Here is a 24,699-nt window from a genome sequence, read left to right as displayed (position 1 = left end):
AACGAAAACTTCATCTACAATAATATTCAAATTTACAAGATCATTTTAGTACCAACTAATTAGCTTTGACTCGATTTGAAAGATTTCAACTTACTTTAGCCAACAATTAATCATTATTGTGCTTTTAAAGAAGCTCTGAAGAAGATCGTTTGATTCTTTAACGATTGCCGTTACCTTCAAAACGATTTGGTGTCCAATCCAAGAAGTAATATTGCTTTACGCAATTGTCTTGCGATTTAAAGTGAATTTTGTATTCTAACTTGGTATTTTGATCGAACTGACTATCGATTAGCAGATTAGTCTTGACTCAATATTAAAAAACGTACAAACTATTCTAATTGTCTGTCCATTCGCATATCTGAAAGGTAAAACTTGTGTTAAAAGCTGATTACCTGGTTATTTTGCATTATTACTGGGCAAGAAAATTGCAATTGAAGAAGTTTTACCTTCTTTCGTTACCTTTTAAAACAATAACCCAAACAAATTGCTATGCAGTTTAATGTAAGACGGAAAATGACTGCATGCTGCTAAATTTGCCATTCAGCGATAAATTTTCTATACTTGCTCACTAAAAAACTGTGCATACTATTCTTAATTGTTGTTTCTAATTTTCATTGCTATTAACCAAAGCCAACCCTTTGATTTAGATCTTTAACAAACAATTTTCAAATTAGAAATAAACTAGACTCTTTGTTAAAAAAGGTTTAATCAATTTTGATCCCTTGAAAATCAAACAGATCTTCAAAATTGCTTTGTCCATTTGCAGAGGCTGGGAGTTAAAACTCCAAATAAACTCCAATCATTAATTTTTTAAGTTGAAATATTGTACAAGAAAAGGTTAAGATGCACAAAATTTTATGCATTTTCAGCAGAAGACTATTTTGATAATTATTTAGAATTAGTTAGTTCACAATTAGTTAGAATCCAGTAGAAGATTCTCATAGATATTACTTTAAAGCAAAAGCACAGTTCAAGAATAGTTGAAAAGGTAACTTTATAAAGCAAATTTCCAAACAATCGAAGCTATCCTTACGAGAAGTAATTCAACGATTGAATTCACAGTTCGAGATCACTTCCATAATCACAGTTGATTTGTAAACGTTAAACATCCAAACATCATTGTGAATGTTGGCTCAAACCTTTCACACAATTAACTTCACCTAATTAGATTGCTTTTAAAATTTTGATCAAAAACAGTTTCATCTCTAATAAGCATTCCATCAACATGCCAATCATTACACCACTCACAGTTGTAAGGTTAAATCGACGGCAAAAGGCCAAAAGATGTTTATATAAATATCTGAACAAACTGGTTGAATAGAAGAAAAATGATTAATCTTACCTGACTAATGTAATTAATGATAAAAGTAGAAAAAATGTTGACATGATCCATTGAGAATCAATGATATCACTTAACTTGACCATTTTATTATAATAATATTACTTGTTACAGGTAGGATGCTGGTTGATTGACTGTGACTTTTGAAGTTAAAAACAAAATGATAAACAATAGACAATTGTTGCAATTAGGTCGTAAATCAATGGAATCAATTTAATCAAATGATGAATAAATATAGCTTTGTTTTATCTATTAAATATCTTATATAAATAACACTTTCAATATAATATAATACATTTCGCTGACTGTACAGTATATCAACGAGTTTCCCTTGAAATTAGTTTTTAAATCCGTTTTAACCACTAAAGTTGATTGCAAATCACTTTGAACAATTATCACTTATAAAGAGCACAAAGCACATTAAATTAGTTATAGTCAATAGTCGATCCAAGGTTGGACAATTTAAAAACACTGTTAACACTCCATCATCTTTGGTTCAAAGACAATCACTGATCATCAATGGCAATCAATCCGTCAACATTGGAAAACAATTAAAGCTGAATAAGGTTACAATTGCGAGTAAAAAGGTTGTCTAAATGTCGTTTCATTATAAAGTAAAAACGCGTTCAACTTTAAATGATTATTGTGCAAAAATTGGTGGAAAAAAAGTTGAATTTTTAAAGGGAATTACATTGATCAGAATTAATGAGAATCAACATTTTGATATAACAATAATACAAGTATAAAGAGAGCAACTGAATTGGATTGAATCATGATATATTGGAAAGTAACTCTCAATTGGATTTTTTGTGTTCAACTCAAAAAAGTTACTCACAGGATGATGATGATCAGGAATGGATGATAAAAGTTAATAGGAAATGAGTTTGCGTCACAATGAAAGGAAACAAATGGATGAGAGTGATGATGATGAAGATGATGATGAGAGAAAGTATAAAATGATCTTTCTTTTGCGTTCCTTTTAATGAGTCAAATTGAATGTGCACACAAATCAAAGGGATTGTTGTAGTCAAATAATAATCATAATAATAATTTAGTTAGTCTCTGGTTGTCATAACTTATTGTAGAATCTGGATTTTTTTGCTTCTCTTCAAAATTGCTCCAATCATTATGGTGATGAAGTATGGTGAAAGATGGTGAAAGATGAAGATGAGGCAAAACTGTGAATCAATTAAACTGTGAATATTATCGATTTGTCTTAATTTCATACTTTTATCTTCTTGTTTCGCCTGCTTCTTGGAGTCCTTTTGTTTTCACTTTTCAATTGAGTTTTGGGTTTGTTGTTTGATTAAGCTTTGTAAAAGGTATAAACTTTCAGTTATTGATTCATTCCCTGGCTATGTATTTATGTATTAAAAATGCTCTTCACCAAATAAATTATTATAATTTAATAATGTGCTTCAACCATTTCTACCTTTTGTCTGCTTGTTTAAGTGAATGTCTGTTTATAAGTGTATTGCTCTAACCATTTAATCATAATAATAATTTATCAATCTCATCTTGCACTCCATTCAATGTCCGCAAGCTATTTTTACGTTAACCAAATTCAATGTAATAATATTTATCTCTTTATTTTTGTTCACCTGGGCTTGGTTACAGTTTACTTTGACCTTTTTTGGAGTAAAATTGATTAAATTGTGTCTCTTTTTGTCTTCCTTTGATTGCCATCAAGAGACTAGGACTTGATGGGATTAGGTTCATGGCTGAGGATTAGTCTTGCCGGTTAACTGATCAATGGGTCGAGTTACAGGTTCGATTTGTCCAATTTTCGCAATCAAATCAACTTTAAACATTGTACAAGTCATCAGTTGGAAATAAATACAATTTTGTTAGACATTTTCTTGTTCTGCATTTCATTTTGTTTACAGTTTCTTTTGTGTGTTCTTTTGATTGTTGAAGGATTTTTCAATGTTTTTGGATGTTTACTAGTAGCAAATCAACTTTGATATTGAAAGTGATCATGAGTTTTGAGTTTTGTCGTTACATTTAACCTTCTTCAGGCAAGTACAGTTGTACTTGTAAAGGGAGGTTAGATCTGATTGTTTTAAAATTTGCTGCAGTTCAACTGCTCTCAAGTTTGAATTTGAAACGAAAGCTATTAGAAACGATCTGATTCATTACTAAAGTAGTTTTCAAATGCTTTTTCTCATTTTGATACTTTTGGGTCAGTATCAATTCAAAATAAGCAAACAGGAAAACGTTGAACTAGTTGGTTTTGCGGAAAACTAACAAATAATATAAAGTTGTATTAACTTTTGAAATTGCGTTCTCAAATTGCTTCTGAATGATCATAAAACACCTCAATTAATCGAGTTGTTATACAAATTTCGTTGAAATGTGAATGAAACCGCTCAAAGTTAAGTTCTGTCTCTAGACGAAACTTTACAACAAATCGTTACAAAAACAGGCATCAATTTAAACAACTTGTTAATTTGACTGCTCAGACGAAGTAGCCTTGTGATAGTGCAAAACAACCAGACAATCAACTTGAGGTCGATCAAAATATCGAGTTAGAAGACAAAATGCACTGTAAATTGCAAGACAATTGTTAATTTGCCCATCTCTTACCTAGTTATGTAGCAAATAATCAGAGAATGAGCTTTAAACGCACGCTTTACCTTTCAGCAATGCGAATTTAACAATTAACAATAGTTTGCACAGTTTGTTAGGCAGTTAGTATACAAAATTCATCGCTAAATGGCAAATTCAGCAGTATGCAGTCATTTTCCGTCTTGAATTAAACTGCATAGCAATTTGTTTGGGTAATTGTTTTTGAAGGTAACGAAAAACGACGCAAAACTTCTTCATTTGCAATTTTCTTGCTCAGTAATAATGCAAAATAACCAGGAAATCAGCTTTAAACACAAGTTTTACCCTTCAGATATGCGAATGGACAGACAATTAGAATATTTTGTACGTTTTTAATATTAAATCAAGACTAATCTGCTCATCGATAGTCATGTTGTGTGATTCAATGTTCGCGCTCTGTACTGTTGGATTAGGTAGCAACCGGGTTGCTACTGTTAACTGTTGCTAACTGGAAATACTCGGTATTTCCTTTATTCTCATTTATATCCTTTTCTTTAATTTCCTTTATTTTTGATATAAATAGCCTTAATTTGTAATCTTTATTTAAGTGACCTTTGGATAATTAAACTAGTTAGAGTTAATTCAACGTGTGTCCTTCATTGTCATAGATTCTCGGAATCTATCTGTTCAGTATTCTAGGAATACTCATCTTGCCAACTAGGTTGGTGAAACCTTTGTAATACTCGGTATTACTTGTGCTCTTGTGATCTAATTTGATCCTGTGAATAGTCTTGGACTATTACGATTAGAAGTGACTATTTGTTCAGTTCTTAGTTTCAACCCTGTTGAAATATCGAGATAAATACTCAACCCGGTTGAGCCATACTGCTGATCTAGCTTCTAGGAAGCTCAGAGTGTGTTAGAAGAACTTGGAAACCGATAGTTACACAACATTTGGTGGAGATGCCCTTCGTTTTGTGAGATTCTCGTGGTTAAGCTGTGCTTTGCTGTTTGTGCTTTCGTTTTTTGGGAGTTGTTTTGTCTCTGTGTGGGGGGAATTGGTGTTATTGACATCTAGAATTTGGAATTCTATGTTATTGGAGATAACGCTTATCGAATTTATTGCTATCTTGCTGATATTGGTATCCGAATTCTGTTGTTCTGTATTCAGCTTGTTTTGGTTAGAGTGCGATTTCCAATAGAATTCCCGGAATTCTACAATGTCTGATAAAGAGAAAGATGGTTTTCTCGTCCCGCAACAACAACGACAACAACAATCTAAGACAATTACGCCTGAAACGATTGAAGCCCTGAAACACAATAATAATGTATTTCAGAAGTCTTTGGCTAATATGGAGAAGACCCAGCAGGAAACGCAAAAGACTATGGGAGAAGTCTTGACGACTTTACAAGCTCAAGGTACGAATTTAGAAATTCTCATGAAAGATTTGGCTGATGTCAGGAAGACTCAGAATGATCATGTGAATATGATTCACGCTTTGAGAGTTGCTGAAAAGACGAGAAGTGATAAAGAGAAATTGCTTGAGAGCAATAAGTTGCGTGTTCAGGGAACACCAACATCGTCTAAAGAAACAACAGGTTTAGAGGATTCCCTGAATCCTCCGGGAGAATCTGATTCTCAGTTACCTGGTAACAGGAGAATTCATTCCTTCTTGGATGAATTTTCAGCAAACGAGAATGGTGAAAGGACTAGAGGTGCTTTGATGAAGGCAGTGCCTTTGCCTCAATTTCATGGTGAACATGAGAAAGCTGCTAGTTGGTTGAGGAGATACGAGGAAGTTGCTGCTCTGAATTATTGGAATGAAGCAGAACTGATTCGAGGAGTTGGAGCTTCGATGAAAGATGAAGCATCAACTTGGTATTGGTATATTTATCTACCTAAGACTGCTGGAAAAGGTCAATCGTGGATGCAGTTTAAACAATTGTTTCTAGCTACCTATGTTAAGGACGAGGATAGGCATGCGATATATCAAAAGTTGATGAACCGGGTTCATCTCAAGACTGAGAGATTATCTGCCTATTGGCATTCTGTCTTAGCATTATGTATGGACTTTAATCCAGACATGACGGAGAGTGAAATTATTTAGGAGTACTTTTACATCATCCTTGATTGGTCGTAGAACTTTAGAAGTTCTCGAACATTTGATTTCAGTCAATGACGCTATCATTGAAAAGGGTAAAAAGGTTGACTCAAAGTCAAATGAGTCAAAACCTAGCCAAAAGAGTAAAGATGCTAAAGAAGAAAAGCAGCATGACAAAGGGAACAAAGTGTTCAAAAGAAGAGACCCGACTAACGTTGTATGTTACAACTGTATGAAGTCTGGACACTTTATGAAACATTGTCCTGAGGTATATGATGCTGCGAAGGTGAAAGCTAATTCACAACAATTGAAGAACCAACGAAGTGCTGCAGTTGTGAACTCAGCTAATGTTGGAGATGTTCGAGGAACATCAGATGCTCAGAGAGCGTCAACTTCTAATGTTCAGGGAACATTAGGAAATGCTATGGATGTTCCAGGAACATCAAGTGCTCAGGGAGTACGGAATGAGGATGAATCGTTAAGAAGTTTCAGAGACGATTGGCAGATGATAACCAGTGAGATTGGTATACACTCGTCAGATTTACCCTTAACGTTGGATTCATTTCTCGAAAATGTTTCATTGCCAACATTGCCAATTGAAATAAATGGAATCAGAAGTAGAGCATTAGTGGACACAGGAGCTCGAGTGTCACTAATCAGCGATTCATTTAGGGTTCGATGTGGTTTAGATTTGAAGGCATGGAGTTTTGGTGCTTTGACAATGGCGAACACAAATGTGGATGTTCCTCATGGATGGACTGAATGCAAATTGGTTGCTGATTTCCATGTCATACCAATTCGATTTATTGTGTTGAAAAAGTTAACCCAAGATGTGTTGTTGGGAAGTGACTTTTGCACTCGTCATAACGTTATGATAACGTATGGAAACAAAAGTGTGAGATTGATTAAACCTCATCGAGATGTCGTGAAGACAAGGAGATTAATCAATTCTGTTGTGAGTTCCCGGAACTCAAATGTTGGAAGCAACTCGGTTGTTTCTGCTGCTGTTGTTGATCTTGCTGAATTTGAAGATGTTTTTAGCAGATCGCCTGGAGATGTTGGTTGCATCCCGGATGCAGTTCACTCGATTGATACAGGTAATCATCCGCCGATTTACCAGAAGTATTATCCGATTGCTGTATCAGAAAAGCTAGCTATTGGAAAGCTGTTAAATGATATGCTGAAGGATGGAATAGCGATTCCAAGCGAAAGTTCTTGGGCAAGCCCGATTGTGCTTGTTGGTAAAAAGAATGGTCAAACTCGGTTTTGCGTTGATTATCGCAAACTGAACGCGATTACTGCTTTGGACCCGTATCCTATCCCTAAAGTTGAAGATGCATTGGATGCCTTGGAAGGATGCATTCGATTTTCATCTTTAGATGTTGCTGCGATGTATTGGCATATCCCAATGAAACCTGAAGATCAGTGCAAAACTGCATTTGTGATTCCTCAAGGATTGTATGAATTTACTCGAATGCCTTTTGGATTGAAAAATGCACCTGCGACTGCTGTCCGAACGATGAACCGGGTTCTCGCTGGACTTAACTATATTTCTTGCTATATTTACTTTGATGACATACTGATTTTTGGTAAGTCAGAGGAAGAGCATGATTTAAACTTGAGAAAAGTGTTAGAACGCTTAAGGAAGTTTGATGTAAAGTTGCGAAAGGAGAAATGTTCCTTCAACCGAGAAAGTATTGATTATCTAGGATATCATATTAGTACTGTTGGAATCTCTCCGAGTCAGAGCAATATTGAAACTGTCTTAAGGTTCCCGGAACCTGAAAGTTGCAAAGACATTAGAAAGTTTCTTGGATTGTGTAGTTATTTTAGGAGATTCATTCCTAAATTTAGTGATTTAGCTAGGCCGCTAACAATTATGTTGAAGAAAAATGCTGTTTTCAGTTGGACTGAAAGGGAAAGAAAAGTTTACGAGCAATTGAAAAGAATCATTACAAGTAAACCTGTTCTAGCATGTTTTCAAAATGATGGTAAAGTCGAGATCCATACCGATGCATGCGATTACGGTATTGGAGCTGTCTTGTATCAAAGTCAAAGTGATGGAAATTTGAAACCAGTTTGTTATATTTCTCGAACTTTGAACCCCGCTGAGAAAAATTATGGAGTAACGGAAAAGGAGTGTTTAGCCATAGTTTGGGCTTTACAAAGGTTACGCCATTATTTGTTTGGACGCATATTCACTGTTGTTACAGATCATTGTGGATTGTGTTGGTTTACATCATCTAAGAGACTGACGCCGAGATTGATGCGGTGGGCAATCAAATTGCAAGAGTTTAATTTTGTTGTCAAGTATCGTAGTGGACGATTGCATGGAGATGCTGATTGCGTTTCACGCTATCCACTAAAAGAGTTCAGTAATGATGATGAAGTTGAGATTGATCTTCCGGGAAGATTGAATCAAGAAGAGATTACGATTTGTTATATTGAACCTGTTGCAAAGTTCAAAGAAGTGCAAATCAAGGATACTTATTGCTTGAAAATCAGAGATTTGTTGAATTCAGATGAATTAACAAAACGAGCAAAAGGTAGATTGAAAAAGAAGTTTCTGATTCTGAATCAGACGTTGTTCTTTAAAAGAGGAAAAGAACTTGTTCCAGTTATTCCTAAAGAATTACGAATTCTTGTGATGAGCGAGGCTCATAATGAAGGTCATTTGGGTATGAATAAGTGTTTGGAAAAACTCAAATGTCGAGCTTATTGGCCAGGAATGGCAAAGGATTTGTTCAACTATATTCGTAAATGTGATAAGTGCCAGAAGAGGAAGCCTTATCCTGCAGCTAACCAAGGATTAATGATCCCGATAAGATGCCCGAAAAATGTGTTTTTCGACATAAGTCTGGACATTATGGAGTTACCGCTGTCGAAACTGGGTTTCAAGTACGTTGTGGTAATAAATGATCGACTAACTAAGTTTGCCGTAGCAACTGCTGTGAAATCAACTGAAAGTGAACAAATCATTGAAGTGTTGTTTAATGATTGGATGCTTAGATTTGGAGTTCCCGGAACTCTGATAACTGATAGAGGTACGAACCTTATGTCAGATGAATTTGAAACTTTTCTGAAAAGTTTTGGAATCAGACATTTGCCTACATCAGCTTATCATCCTCAAAGTGATGGACAAACCGAGAGATTTAACTCTTATTTGGGGACAACTTTGTGCATTTACAGTAGGAATAATCCTAATGAATGGGAAAAATTTCTGAGAGAAGTTGTATTTGCTTACAATGTGACGCCTCATCGAGTTACAAAGTATTCACCATTTTACTTAGCTCATGGAGTGGAAGCCAGGCTTCCATGGGAATCCAAAATTGGATTAAAGATCGAGTGGAATCAAATTACCACAAGAGAAGATGCATTGGTCAAAGCTAGAGAATTGGCTCAATCAAATATTTCGAATTCTCAAAGCAAATCAAAGGAGATATACGATCGATCGCATAAGGAGACAGAATTTGATTTACATTCGCTTGTTTTGGTAAAACAACCTTTATTGGTAAAAGGACGAAACAAGAAGTTTATTGATAGGTTCAAGGGACCTTATAAGATAATTAAAAAGATAAATCCAGTTAATTATGAGTTAATTAACCTAAAAGGGCCGGTTAAGAAAGAGATCGTTCATGTCTCTAGACTGAGGCCATACCACAGTGAAACTCGTGAAACTCATTCCGGGAATGAGGAGGAAGAAGATGACGAGCTGTTGGATATGCTTGGATTTAATTAATTATGCTTATTTTGTTTGAATTAATTTATTTTTCATTTGGGTATTTTGTTAAATTAATTTGGTATATTTTGAATTTGGAGGCAACAATTTGGTCATTGCAATGGTTACTCGGTAACCTTGACATTTTGTTTCCCTCGCAACTGTGGAAGTGGAAGTTACTTGTTCCAGGAACAACGTTCTGACTACTTCATCTTTAGTAATTTCATCTTTAGAAGTTTTGTTAATTTTGTTAATTTTGTATTTGCAAATTGTGTTGCATTTGTACAAATTTGGTATTCTTGGAATACTCTTATTGTATTGTTTTCGTGTTCCCGGAACACCGTCAACATCGTTCTGAGATCCCGGATCTCATTGGTTTTAGTTACTGTGTAACTCTTTCGTATTCTTGGAATACATTGTTCTGTGATAAACTGTTTGAGTATATTGGATATACTTCATCTGTATTCTTGGAATACATAATTTTGGGTGTTTTATTAACTTCTGTGAAGTTATTATTTGTGTTGTTGAACCGGGTTCAACCTTTCTCATCAAGTCATGGACATCGAGTGGGAACCTTTAGAGGATGCTGATGGAGATCTGCCAGAAATTATCTTTGAGGCACAAAGATGGGATCCAAATGGTCAGCCTCGTTTGGTAATTGCTGGGGTGGATCGAGCTGCAAATGCCATTGTTGGACCAGATAATCGACCTCCACCGCCAGTACAAGAATGGCAACTCGTAGATGATGAGAACGCGTTGACCCATCGTCAAATGGTAAATCCTGCTGAGTTCGAGGATTACAAATGTATATTTTGTTTAAGTGTAGCAGTCAATCCACTGATTCATGCTACTTCACCGCAACCAGGTTGCCCAACGATCTTATGTTCTAATTGTTTTGAACGCTTCTTGGAAGCTGCAGGGAATCAATCCTGTCCTTACCGATGTGTTAGAGGAGAACTGCTGAGAAATGGAATTGGTCCTTTACCTTTGGAGGGTGGCCGCCGAAATTTGACTATTCTCAACAGTCTACAAGTAAGGTGTAAATATGAAGCCTGTGACATCATTGTCCGATATGGTGATTTAAAGGAACATATTGATAATTGTGAACACAACCCTGAATCGAATGGCCCTTGTGTAAATTGTGGTGTTCCTAAGAGAGGACATAATTGCCGAGATTATGTTAGAAGCCTTGAATCCCGGATTCAAGCATTGAATGGTCGAAATGAAGAGTTGGCGACTCAAGTTATCGATCTTATGATGGAGCGAGATGAAGTTCGTGAAGAACTAGTTCGAGCAAGACAGGACAACAGACCTCGAGGTATGATGAACAACATTCGTTGCCGCAACGAATATCGGGGTGTTGCTCCTCAGGTAATTGTACGTTTTGGTGGTCGTTCGGGAAGATTCAACGATTTGAATCCAGGAATGCGAGCTAGTGATCTTCGATCCCGGATCGAAAGGCATTTCAACACGGAACTGGGTTCCATCATACGAATTGATTACACTGTGTTGGGAACACATCAAACGCTTCGCCAACATCAAGTAGGACATAGACCGACTTTCTGGATTGCTTTGCCACCCGGTGAACGGGTCGTGGATGGCCAGTCTATCGAGGTTACATTAGGAAATAATGGACCGGTGGTCTAGTGTCAGTCGGGGGGAATGTTGTGTGATTCAATGTTCGCGCTCTGTACTGTTGGATTAGGTAGCAACCGGGTTGCTACTGTTAACTGTTGCTAACTGGAAATACTCGGTATTTCCTTTATTCTCATTTATATCCTTTTCTTTAATTTCCTTTATTTTTGATATAAATAGCCTTAATTTGTAATCTTTATTTAAGTGACCTTTGGATAATTAAACTAGTTAGAGTTAATTCAACGTGTGTCCTTCATTGTCATAGATTCTCGGAATCTATCTGTTCAGTATTCTAGGAATACTCATCTTGCCAACTAGGTTGGTGAAACCTTTGTAATACTCGGTATTACTTGTGCTCTTGTGATCTAATTTGATCCTGTGAATAGTCTTGGACTATTACGATTAGAAGTGACTATTTGTTCAGTTCTTAGTTTCAACCCTGTTGAAATATCGAGATAAATACTCAACCCGGTTGAGCCATACTGCTGATCTAGCTTCTAGGAAGCTCAGAGTGTGTTAGAAGAACTTGGAAACCGATAGTTACACAACAGTCAGTTCGATCAAAATACTGAGTTAGAATAAAAAGTTCATTGTGCATTGCATAAGGCAATATTCCTTCTTGGATTTAACTGCTTAGCAAAACGACAATCGTCAACGGATCGAACGATCTTCTTTAGAGCTTCTTTAAAAGCACAATAATGATAAATTGCTGGCTAAAGCAGTTCTTTGCATGTCATTTTGAATATTGAGTCAAAGCTAATTATTAATAGTTGTTACTAAAATGATCTTGTAAATTTGAATAGTATTGTAGATGAAGTTTTCGTTGTTAACTATGATTTTAATTATGATTAATCAGTTTTGGCTTGCAATCAAATCGTTGTATAAACATTGTAACCCATAGAAATAGCTACATTTTGTTATAATTTAAGGCAACCTTTATGATTCATTTGATAGCAATTTAAGGTTGACATTAGTTCAGTCATTAAGTTACCTCATTAGTTTGTAATTTCAAGTATTTTCACCACAAATCATCCTGCAAAACAGTCCAATTTCAACAAGTTGTTAACACCTAAATATGTGACATAATATTATGGGTTCGAACAAACAAAATGCCTCAAGTTCATCAACAACCAAATAAATCAATATGAACCTGAACAGTAATTAGTTTAAAAACATCAATCTTTACTCGAATCGTTGATGATATAACTTGGCATAATAAGCATTTAGGTTACGTTGTGAAGTAAAAAGTGAAAACTTGAGCTTCTAAGTTACAGAATTGAGTGAAACATGGAAACAGGAAAAATGGGTTAACCAGGGTTAAAAGCAAAGTCTTGAATGGTTTGTTTGTGTAAAAATGTACGCTTTATGCCAAAACTGTTTTCATCATTACACTGTTTTATGCACAAACTGGAAACTGTTTGTGATATTTTGAATGCCATTTAGATATTATTAATATATTGAAATTGGCATAGATTTGGGATCGATTGTAACACTTGCCGGTTTCATGGTAATCACTTTACTGAGAAACATTTCACTTTTCCCTCAACATGGATGTAATCATGAAAATCACATGTTGGTTTACATTTTGATTTCAACCCAATTTCGAACTCTTTTCTTTCTTGCTTTCTTCTTCTTCTTCTTCTTGGATGATACTTTCATTTTAAAGCTCTGATTATCATGATCATCATCAACAACAATCAAATGTAAATCTTAATGACAAGTTGGCAAAGTTAACCAAAAATTTATTCCAATCGTTGAGTTTCTTCAAAGCTTTTCTATTTGAGAAATGATTCTTGTTTAAAGACATCAAATGCAATGGTTCAATGTTTCAATCAAAGTTACATTGAAAATGTAAAGTGCAACCTTCAACTGCATAACCACAAATAACTTTAAATTTCATTCAAATTTCAATTCATTTGTCGACAAGTTCCTGAGCAGACATCACTTTGCTTCAACCTGGTGATGTTTTCATCTTTTAAACGAATCAATCTTCGATCAAATTTCTAAGCATCAATGAAGTCAGTTCCATCATCTAACTGAGAAATGGCTTTACTCGAACTTGGTTTAATTGAAATCGAGTCGAAACAAGTTCGCCATTGTTTAAGAACGAATTAATTTTTTTATTCAACTTCACTTCCCTGATCTTCTTAACCCAAATCAAAAGATCAAAAGACATTGAAAACTAAACATTGCTCATTCAATGTACATCAACCGATTATTGGATGTCGAGTATTAGGTTGCTGCATAAAAGTTGACAGATGAAAGAACCATTCAAATGACAATCTCGAGCTCATTAGAAAAGCTTAATTGATCAAATTCACACAATCGATCAATTCAATCCTGAAACATGAACTGCGAAGCTTTTGATTTACAAGTTGGAGTGAAGTTTAACTTTTAATATCTCTAAAAAGATCTTATGTCTTTATGTTTAGGAGTGTATTTTGAGACGAACCTTTGAACAGTTTATTTAAAATCGAATCAAGATGAAACCTCTTGGTTCGACTGTTCGTTGGTACAGGGAATCGATCCAATTCTGCATAAAATCTCATAGATCGAACTGTCTCATTTCATGTTAAAAGGTTAATATAATTTCAATGAAAGTTTACCAGAAAAGACTAAACTAGCGATTTGTTGTTTATAAGGTTCACAAGAAATGACCTGCAATGTATAATTTTCCTTCTCAACTTTGACCATTTTCTGACTCTTGAAACTCTTGAACCTGAACAAATTATTGAATCACTTGAAGTAATCTGATCTCTAAACATATGATTAACCTTTTTTTCCGAGTTTACTCCGGTTCTAGGTCAGATTGTAGTGAAACTAGGAAACCTTCAATCGTCCAAGTTTTGACTAGTGACTGAAACAAACTTTTCCGATCTTCAAATGTATCAATTTACACAATTTTGATCCAGCAACTGTCTACTAACAAGTTGACTTAAATGTTTAAACGACAATTGAATATGCAAAGATAACAATTATTGAATTATTTTGCATAATTTGCACTCATAACTTTCGTAAAGTGACATTTGATTCTAACTGTTGAAACAAATCATAATTGTTGTTGATCACTTGAAACTTGATCAACTTGAAAGACTCAAATTTTACCAGAAAATTGCAACAAACTTCATTTCATTATTTAATTGTCTTTGGATTGATATAAAGGATCAAAAGGATAACAATCGAATTGAAATTGAAATTGAGATTTTATTTTAAAAATTTTGGAAACTTTGGAAACATTGAAACAGCATTTAAGGTTAAGTTGATTCAATTAACAAATACAATGAATCAATGGAAAAGGAAAGTTCCAAGAACTCTGTAATGATTGATTAAATGTTAAGATAAAGATGACATTAAGACAATGATATATACTTTGATTTTTGGGCTGAAAACTGGTTAAAGCGACATTTAATTTAATCTTATTTTCTGTAGCAAAACCAAACTAAGGTCAAACTCCTTATCATCACTCAAACTTAATTAACGTTAACCTCTTCACTTCATCCTTGTAACCTTTATCTTCATCCTGATCATCTTTTACGCCATCTTTTATCCTCATCTTCCTGTGAGAACATGATCTTTTCCTAGTTTTTTTTGCTCAACTCTTCTCGACAATTTGCTTCTGGCATTCAATAATATTCATCCAAATGATAGGTTTCCAGGCTAATCTTTGTCCAATGAGAATTGAAATTGATCTTTCTCTTCATCATCTCTCATCAGGAAATAATATCACCACAGGATCTAAAGGACAATCTTACTGGGAGGTAAAGAGGCAGGATGAAGGTTGAAGGAAGGCAAAGAGATTACAAGTAAAATGGATTCATTGATCTCTGGGAGGAGATTTTTTTTTCTTTCCTTATTTGTATCATCATCATCTCCAGGATCTTTATCTGCTTCATTATCATCATTATCAACATATAAATTGGGATAATTCACTAATAAACAATGAATCGTTCATGGCTTGGTTAATGGATTGATAATGTTTAGACTTTTTTTTCATCGTTTATCTAAACAGTTTTGTTTCCTTTTCAATGACTTATCATTAAAATGATTGAATGGCAACACTTGCAATGGTTGTTGGTCTTACGGTGATGATGATGAGGACTGATTTTGAGGACTTATCAGAATCCAAAGCGATACTAAGTAGACCTGCAAATATCAGATTACCATTGAAGTTGAAAGCTTCAAGAGTTTCATAAAATTCAATGAAGGTTCAATCTTGAATAAACAATTTCCTTTTTATTGAATATCTTACAATTCTGTGTTCAAATTTCCCAAATTTAAAACCAGATTTTAGAGTCAAATTTTGGAAATTTCATTTTTCGTGGTTCCAAAAATTTGCTCTTTTCTGGCTTTCATGATTGAGAAAAGATATATTTTATCAAAGTCCGAAAGCTTTTACATTTCAAGTCAACGTCTCATTTACCAGCTATCAATCTGGTTCAACTTCGGGTTTTTTATTGACTTAACTATTGATTGTTTCAATTGTTATCCAACAAATTGTTTGTTAACCAATCAACTGAGCAATATTTTCAGATAATTTCCATTAAAATAATGATGTGATCTATTAATTGCGTATTAAAGGTTAAGAAAATCTGGTTGCTTGAGAAAAAGTTAAAGGCTGTAAATTGAAGCTGTTTATTATGGAACTTTATTTCTTGTTTTGTGTTTTTTTTAACATGGATAATTTACTGTATTTTAATTAACCTTTTAATGCTCTAATCAACATGTTAACTTGCTTATTATCAATTTATTATGTTGGTTAATTGTTGAGTTGATTTAAAATTAGCGCCAGTAAATGTATAATCATGTGATTTGTTTATCCAAAGTGTAACATGTGTTGTTGGGTTACTGCCAACTGCTCGTTATAATTTAATGTTAGCAAATTATTTTATCAAATTGTGTTTTCCCTTTGCTGCTTTATAAATAACATTATTGTTGATTCAATTTAAAATCATCATCAACATTATTCTTGTTATTATTGTTTTCTATTCTTTTTCTGTTATTCTCTTATTTTTTTCAAATGATCATCTATTGCTGTTTAACCAACGTCAGTTTTTCCTATCAAAAGATATTATAAGTAAACATTGTTAACAATCTTTGATAACAACAATTTGGTCTTATTGTAACCTTTGGGGCATTATCAGGATGACATTGAATCTTACTCAATCATCTGATCACTGTTATTTAATCGAAACGTATTTCTATACTCATACACACACATAATAAACAATTGAAACATTGTGTTGTGTTGCTTTTGTGTTGAATAAATTGAAGAGGAAGAAAAGATATTGGCTTCAAATTGGTGTTTATTTGGCCTTTTTTTATTATCGCTCTTGTTTATTCATTTATTTTTCACACTTTGACCTAACAATTGGGAATTTATAGTTTACAAGTGCAGGTTGAAAGGTTTTCTCATCGCAGGTCAATCAGGGTTTTCATTATTGATTACGAGTTGAGTTTGGTTGAAAGTATTTTCAGTATACTTTTGCTGGAGCTGTTGATAGTTTCATTATGATAATATTGATGATGATTGAAAGTGAACCATCATAAGGATCATCATCTTAAACTAGATCTACCTTCTTAAGTCACTTTACTTCAATTTGATCCTTGATTTATACAGTTTACTGTAAATACTCTAAATAATTCATCTTGAATGTTTCTTTTATTCATGAGGTTTGGGTCAAACATAAGGAATTGGTCAGTCAACAGATGCACTCTTTTGCCTTAAACAGAAGCAATCAACACTTTAGCCGAAAAATAAAAACATTTACCAATAAAACAACAAAAAATGATAATTTTCAACTAAACCCTTGGCAAGTTGATTGATTTACATTGAATAAACGTTGAAATTTAACATTGGCGCTAAAAAAGATAGTGATGTCAGCTATTTTTTTCAACCAATGACTTTGAAATATAAAACCGTTAGATAAGTTTAAGACAATGCTTCTTCAATTTTAAGATTTAAACTTTATTTCTTGTGTTAATTAAAAGTGAAACCTTCAAAAATGATAATTACACCAACAGTTTCAACTCTTCGGGTGAAATTAAAGCCGAAAATGGTGGCAATGATATTGATGGAACATTGGATTCAGGCCAATGGAAAAGAAACACGCCAAACCGTTAAATCTTGAAATATCTTTAACAATAAGAAATTGTAATTCACTGGTCATGGATCGCTTGGTAAGGTTAATTGCTTCAAAGTAGGGATTAATTTTTCTTAATCAAATGCTGGTTATGAGTGAAAGAAAATCTATGTTTAATTTAGTGCCATTCCATGGAGAGCGTTGCTCTATTTTTTCACTGTGTATCTAGCTGGAGCGTGGATTACATGTTTAAATGTTTTGATTTATGGAAGGACCAAAGATTTGTTGACTGACTATATTTTCCATGTGGGTATGGCAAGGAACATGGTTAGTTACATGGTAATTTCAACGATTTACCAGAAAAGAGAAACATTTTTCGTTCATCTTAACGACAACATCTATTGTAAATTTTTTGCTCGACCAGATCTTGCAATCCTAAAGAGGTTCAATCTTTTTTTTAAAAAATAGATAATTTCTATTTCTCTTCTTTTTCATCATCTTTAAACATGATGACAACAAAAGAGAACAAAATTATTCACTCTCCTTTTCTTTCTTTCCTTGTATCTAGAATGCAACAAAAGTTGACAGTCAAAATGGATACAAAATGCTTTGGTCTACTGCCAACATCATATTACATGTGTCTATGATTCATGGAATAATTTATATTTTTTGGAATCTTATTTCTCGATTACCGTAACAATAACTAAATGAACCACTTGATAACTGAATTTCTGGAAGGATTCACAGTTTCAAAATTTTGGATGATAGTTGAAAGAGAAGAGCAAAGTTAGCTCTCTTAGCAAAGTATATTTTATTTGGTAAAATTAATTTGCCTTCAATTTACTTTATCCATCTAATTATAATCATTATTATAATAGTTTTGGTGATTATTACGAGGATGACAAAGGAGATGAAGAAGAGGATAAACTGAATAATTGAAATTGAAGTGCTAAATTATTGAATTGAACGCGTTCTTTGCCACTTTGGATCACTTACCCTTTTTTTGAATCCTCTTTTGTTATCACCATTGTTGAAGCATATTCAAATTAATACTGCCTGTTATTTAGCCTCACTCAAATGGTTAATTCTATCTTCCTCTTCATCTCTTTCTCACCATCCTCATCACCATCTACCTGCCTTTATCTATTATCTTTGTTTACTTTCTTCTACTCCACTTGAATCCTCCAATTGATCCAGATGATTACTATTGCTTGATAGCAAATGAAAAAAAGTTACCCAACCAATTGTAGTCATTAACATCTTAATTTATTCTAATTAATGTACTCTATTCCAATTTCATATTAACCAATAATTACTTCAATTTCCACCTTTTTCTTGCAGTTACCACTTTGCGATTCAAGTAAACAATACGAACAGACGAACAAGACTGGATTGAATTCAATGACAAACGTTCACCAGGCCAATTGATTTTTACCCTTCTTGGATTTCCTTGGCCGCTCTTTTCAAAGTACATTCAACTTTACATGGAAATCCATTGAACTATCTAATATCCTTCGTTTTTTTTCTTCATTTTACTTTGAATTTGTTTCACATTCTCTCATATTCTATTTATTTTGGGTTTATCATCTTCATGAGATGAGGAAACATGAAGGGAAAATAATAAGAGTGTTCAATGTTTCCACAGTTTTTGTTTCACCAAATCAATCCATGGGATTGGAAAAGTAAAGCAACGAGAAAGGAAACAAATCGTAACATTGCAAACAATCAAAAAACTTTATCGTCAAGATTGAAAGATGAAGACGAGTGAGAAAGATGTAAGATGATAAAGTAACCCAAAAATACAGAGGCAAAGAAACAATTGGTCGATACTTTGGTTCCCAATTGGGTCCCCATTTTGTGTTTAAAGATGAAGAGAGGAAAAAAAAGGAAGAAAGATTTAACCCCTTTTCTGTCTGTCTTTTTCTCTCTCCTTTTGTCCCTTCAACTCACACTTTTCAACTCTTTCAGCTTTACTTCATTAACGTTCAGTGTACTTCTGCAAACGATTCAATTCCTTGTCTCTCTGTGTTACCTTATTTATATACTCTTATTTCTTGAATCAAATCTTTTCCTTCTCTTCACTTTTTGTTCTTCTTCTTCATCTTCTCCTAGTTTCATGTTATTCTTTATGATAAGAATTGTCAGTCAACTAACAAACATGGAAAATGCCTTTTTTATTGAACAAAATAAGATATAGTTATTTCGAGTTTTTTCAACCTTTATTATATGAAAGGTGAAAAGAATGAGAATGAAAAAGTGAAAGAGAAAGAAACAGATTGATGAAGACAGAACTGATAGATAGAAAGATAAATATACCTGAAATTGAAGTTAGTCTACAAAATTTTCATCTTTTATTTTCTCTCTTTATCTTTTATCTTTTCCTTTATCATCTTCATCTTGATCATCGTCTTCATCTTCTTCTCTCCTGACAATTCTTCAATTTATTACCAAAATCATTGAAGCAACTCTTAAATTCCTCCAAGCAAAATAATGTTCAGTTATTTTTGTTTCTTCCTCTCCCTTTCTCATCCACTTTATCCTTACCTCTTTATCATCTTTAAATCTTCCCCTTTCATTCACCATCTTCATCAAGACGATGATAATTTTTTCAACCTTCCCATGAAATATCAAAATTATATTATTCCATTTCACCTTATAGTGCATATTTAAATATCAATTGAAGACAATCTGGTTAACTCGACAATCAACCCTGAAATGTTGGAAACAAATGAACCAAAAGTAGCTACATTTAGACAATCAAATAACCATTGTCGTATTGCATTTAAATCAACCAGCTAATTTTGACGTTGAAAACAATTTGAATCAAGTAAATTCATCTAAATTGATCAACCAAAGAGAAACATGTAAAACATTTACAATGGTTAATTGTTTGATTAATTTTGATTCCTTTTTCCTTCTATTATCACCAATTTTCACTTTCCAAATTGATTTAGTCAAAATTTTGATCCATTTTAGGGCAACATTCAAGTTGATTGTAGTTATTCATGATTGATAAGTTAACCAAGTTTGATTGCAGCAAATGTTACAAAAGGTTAATCGTCTATCTAATGGTTAAATGTCAATGGTAAAGGTTAAACATTAGACTTGTAAAGAGAGTGAAACCTCTTTAGGTTGATGGTAAACTTGTGAAAATGTTAACCAAAAAGGTTAAATCATTTCTTCTTTTTTTCAACACATTATCATCATCATCACCATAACCATCAGAATATGATTCAATGTATTAGCTGTGAATCAATTTGAAAATTGTTACTCAAGTGCTTAAAGCAAAACATTTAGAGAAAAACAAAAAAACATTTTTTGATTCACATTTATATTATTATTATCATTTCTTTTCCTCCCGAATCAATGTTGATTCAATGTTTCACCAACTTTTAACTCTTTTTTTCTCTTCTCTTTCTTTCAGATATTTCTTCAGCTAATATCATCATCTCAACTCATTGGAAAAGGCTTGTTGTGAACAAAAAAGATATCAAAGACGTCACAAGGAAACAAAAAAGGAAAGATGGCAAAGAAGAAGAAGAAGAAGAAGATAAATAAGAATGAGAATCGACTGGAAGTAAAATCAAGGGAATGATAAGATACAATCTGTTGTAAAAGTGAAAAAGTAGCTGAGTTCAGTAGATATTTTGACGAACCATGTAAGCAACAAAAAAACGGGTTCAAGTGATTTTTTATTAGCATAATGGGCTTCCCCTTTATATCATCATTTTCCCTTCTTCCATCTTGTTCAAGATGATGATGAGGATGAGGATATTTTTTCCTCTCTTGTCTCTCTGCTGTGTTGATCTCAATTGAATTACCCATTGGAACTGAAAGCATCTAAAGAGTAAGAAAATAGCATCTGAGGAAGAAGATGAGAAAAAGTAAGATGAAGAAAAGCTTATTATCTTAAATCTTTATCCTTATCATGAGAAGTTATTCAGCTTGTGCAGGTAAAGAAAGATGATGATAATGATAAAGATGGAATGAAGTTAAAATGCAAAATAAGATACAATTGTATGTATTTAGTCTATGATTTTTGATGAGAAACAAACAAACTTTGTATATCAATATTTGTATAAATTAATAGCTTGATGTACATTAGAGTTTCATTCGTCCATTAAAATGTTCAATTCTGGAAACTTTGGGATCCAGCATTGGAACAAGGATGATGAGATAAACAAAATTATGTCTTATGGTAATGATGAAATGAACAATATCAATGATCATAATTTTGATTCTCAAAGTGGTAAACTTTGATTTGTAACCCATTTTTGTTGTTGCTGTTGCTTCTACTTTTTACCGTGATTCAATTTAAATTGAATTGTAATTCATTTTGAAAGGGAAAAGTAACAAAATGAATTGAAAGTAAAATTTAATGTTTGAAAGGCAAAGAGATTTAAATTTGATTCAATTGTATATTCTAGATGTAATATCAGAATAAAATTTAGTTTCAAATGAAATCTCTACTTTTTTATTTCTTCCACTGAATCTTGTTTCACTTACATTTTTGCATTCCTTTGCAGCAACCAAGGAAAAAAAAGAACAAGTTCAGCTGAATCAGTAAATTATTCAAACTGGCAAAATAATTAGCATTACATTTGATGTTGCCTCACCAATGGTTCAATCGATCACAAAATTGGATACAAATTAGTCAGTTTGATTGATGAAAACGCTGCAATTGATGAATTTACACTAAACTGTTAAATTGAAATGGAAAGCACAAGAAAGCCAGTTGTCCAGAAAAGGATCAAGACTCAACCAATTTAAACAACTCAATCAGAGATTCCGATTCCCTTCCAAATATCAGCACTTGCAGCTAATTGTGCCATCTTATTGGATCCGATGTGGTCAACAAAAGTCGTCAGAATCGAAATATTCTGAGGAATTATTTTTCTTCTCATGGCAAATGACGACAGAATATATTTTTGATTTTAAAAGCTTTTGTTGTTTCAGTGATAATGATTTCTCGCTTCTATGGAATCTTATTTTTCTTGTGATTTTCTCATTCTCTGGCGAGTTTAGGTATCTCGACCTTTTTGAGCTTCTTTGAGGTCTTTGAAGGGCAACATTTGATGGCACAAAAGTATGATTTTTGATCTGAAAAGCTTTTATTTTTGGAATTTTTTGTCACTTTTGTCAGTCTTTTTGTTCACTTCTAATTGCAAAAGGCATTAAAAGTCGCAAAATTTTTATCTGTTTACATTGACTCAATTGAAACTGTTTGACTATACAATGAACCATTAAGAGCCCATTATAAGTCTTATAAGATTAAACTCTTGATTTTGACCATCATATCATCTGATCATTATTATCATCATTATTTCTAATGGTCACTGTATTTTGAGCATTTCAAGTCATCTTTAGCTGTTTTTCCTTGCGAGTGAAAATGGGAAAACATTTTGCTGCTCATTTCATTTCATGAGGTTAAATTATTGTTAATAGTTAGTTTGACATCATTTGAACTCAAAATGAACAGTAAAAAACAAAATTTCAACTCATCTTCACCATCATCTTGATGATCATCTTCATCTTATTTCTTATTTATCCAGAATAAATCTTGTAAGGCAATTACAGTGGACAATACAAAGGCAAAAAGATGAAATTGATGACATTAACTTGTCATGATATTTAATTTTAATTCACTTTAAAGTATCATCCTTTGGCACCAAATTTCAAACTAGACAGTTCAATTTGTCGCAAGTAATTTAACCCAAGACAAAAAAACAAGTAAAACACAGATGACATTACACCAAATATAAAATGTAACAATCAATTTCTGATTCCTCTTAAAATTGAACTCAACATTGACAACAAAAACAACAAAACAAAAAAGAGAAAAGCAAAGACTTGGAATGAAATTTTCAAAGTTCATATGTTAGATTGTTGTTGTATTAACCTTTTGTATTGAATTTAATTTCATCAAAAGGCTGGTTATTAATAAATCAAATTAAATTTTCAATCAAATGATAAATTGTTTTCCTTTTCTTAGCGTAAAAATAAAGAAACACTAACGCGGTAAAATTTATTTAACTTTTTTTGCTTTTCGCCGATAAGTTTGTCTATCAAGCTTTTCGTTGGTTTTACATACCCAATATTCAAAAATTAAGTGCCTAAAATGAGAAAGAAGAGTTCTGTTCAAATTATTGTCCTCTTCGTCGAGCCTATTTCTCTGTCTTGCGCTGAAATTTTGGCTCCGAACTGGTAACTGGAAAAATGACTGTAACGTGCTTAGTCAATTGGATTTAGTGTTTGGTTAGTTATTACTTGAAGTAAATTTTAGTTAATCCATTGGAAAATTGTGTCAATTCAATCATTGAATGTTGATAATATTACACCTAAAAGACCAAAGGGCAAAAAACAGAGTCCATTTGTGACATTTGTGACAACTGCGTCTTCTTGCAAAACAATTGATTGCATTGAAAAAAGCAACAACATGACTTTTCTTCAGTCATTCTTGTTTCATTCATCAGATAATTTTGGATTAGATATGATAATAGCTTAATTTATAATCTAAAAAGCATCAATAATGCTGATTGGAAATGATTCAATGCAATTTGATTGATGAAAAACAACTAAAAATCGATAGACTATCCACTTTTGCAACTAGACCATTGAAAAATTAGCCTTCAAACATGATTGCAGCTTAAACATATTTCAATGAACTAATAATCGTTAGATATTTTGAGAGCCATTTCCCAGAAATCTATCGCTCAATCTTGCACTTACTAACTTTATTGCTATAAATCAGATATCTTTATGAGAAACTTAATCATGTTTAATTTTGTCATCAAATGATTAATGTTTCCACTTTCAACTCTTTAATTAGAAGAAAAGCAAGATCAATTTTAATATAAAATATCAACAATTTTGCTCAATTTAAACATTATTTACCAAATATATTTGTCAATAAATTAACAAATAGTGCTTTATTGTTATAATTGATTGTTTCATGACTCAAAGTATGCTTTTGCCGACTGTTTTATGTATCTTGGTTGTGCTTGAGTTAACAGCAACAGATACACCACAATGGAGATTGTGTCTCGATGATTCTTGTCCAATAAAACACCTAGACATTCCCTACAAACAAAGTTCTACATGCAGCAAAGGGAAATCAGGTTGTTTTATATCGGCTGATGCGCCTTTTAATGGCAACTCAATCAGTTTTGAGTTGGAAGTTGTTGAAACTGGCCAATATGATAGACTAAACGAGATTTATTGGGGGCAAAACCCTGCAAATGTTTTATTTAATTGTGATCCTGTAGTCACAACAACGGC

At 33.1% G+C, this 24,699-nt stretch overlaps 1 protein-coding gene and 1 long non-coding RNA gene across 8 annotated transcripts in view; one reads left to right on the top strand and one right to left on the bottom strand.

The window, feature by feature from the left end:
• LOC107367538 (glutamate-gated chloride channel) overlaps positions 1-2,164 on the bottom strand; it is a 28,579-nt gene extending 26,415 nt beyond the window's left edge. The window contains exon 1 of the mRNA XM_015935247.3: positions 1,343-2,164. Within this exon, the coding sequence (XP_015790733.2) occupies positions 1,343-1,425 (83 nt within the window). The 5' untranslated portion in view covers positions 1,426-2,164. The remainder of the gene's footprint in view (positions 1-1,342) is intronic.
• Positions 2,165-16,174: 14,010 nt separating this feature from the next.
• Positions 16,175-22,624, top strand: LOC107367602 (uncharacterized). 7 transcript variants are annotated; one of them, XR_016198272.1, is made up of 5 exons: positions 16,175-17,538; positions 17,604-17,748; positions 17,990-18,239; positions 18,763-21,080; positions 21,948-22,624. It is a non-coding gene; the product is annotated as an uncharacterized LOC107367602 (long non-coding RNA). The 7 variants fall into 7 exon arrangements; XR_016198271.1 differs by having other exon boundaries at positions 18,763-21,268; XR_016198269.1 differs by having other exon boundaries at positions 18,763-21,305.
• The last annotated feature ends 2,075 nt before the right edge of the window (positions 22,625-24,699 follow it).

Source organism: Tetranychus urticae, chromosome 2 (assembly GCF_039701765.1).
Source record: "Tetranychus urticae isolate SD_2017Ah chromosome 2, NJAU_TeUrti_SD_1.0, whole genome shotgun sequence".
In the NCBI taxonomy this organism is placed as follows: Eukaryota; Metazoa; Arthropoda; class Arachnida; order Trombidiformes; family Tetranychidae; genus Tetranychus; species Tetranychus urticae.
The sequence above is the reverse complement of the archived record's forward strand: the minus strand, read 5'-3'. Positions and strand labels throughout refer to the sequence as shown.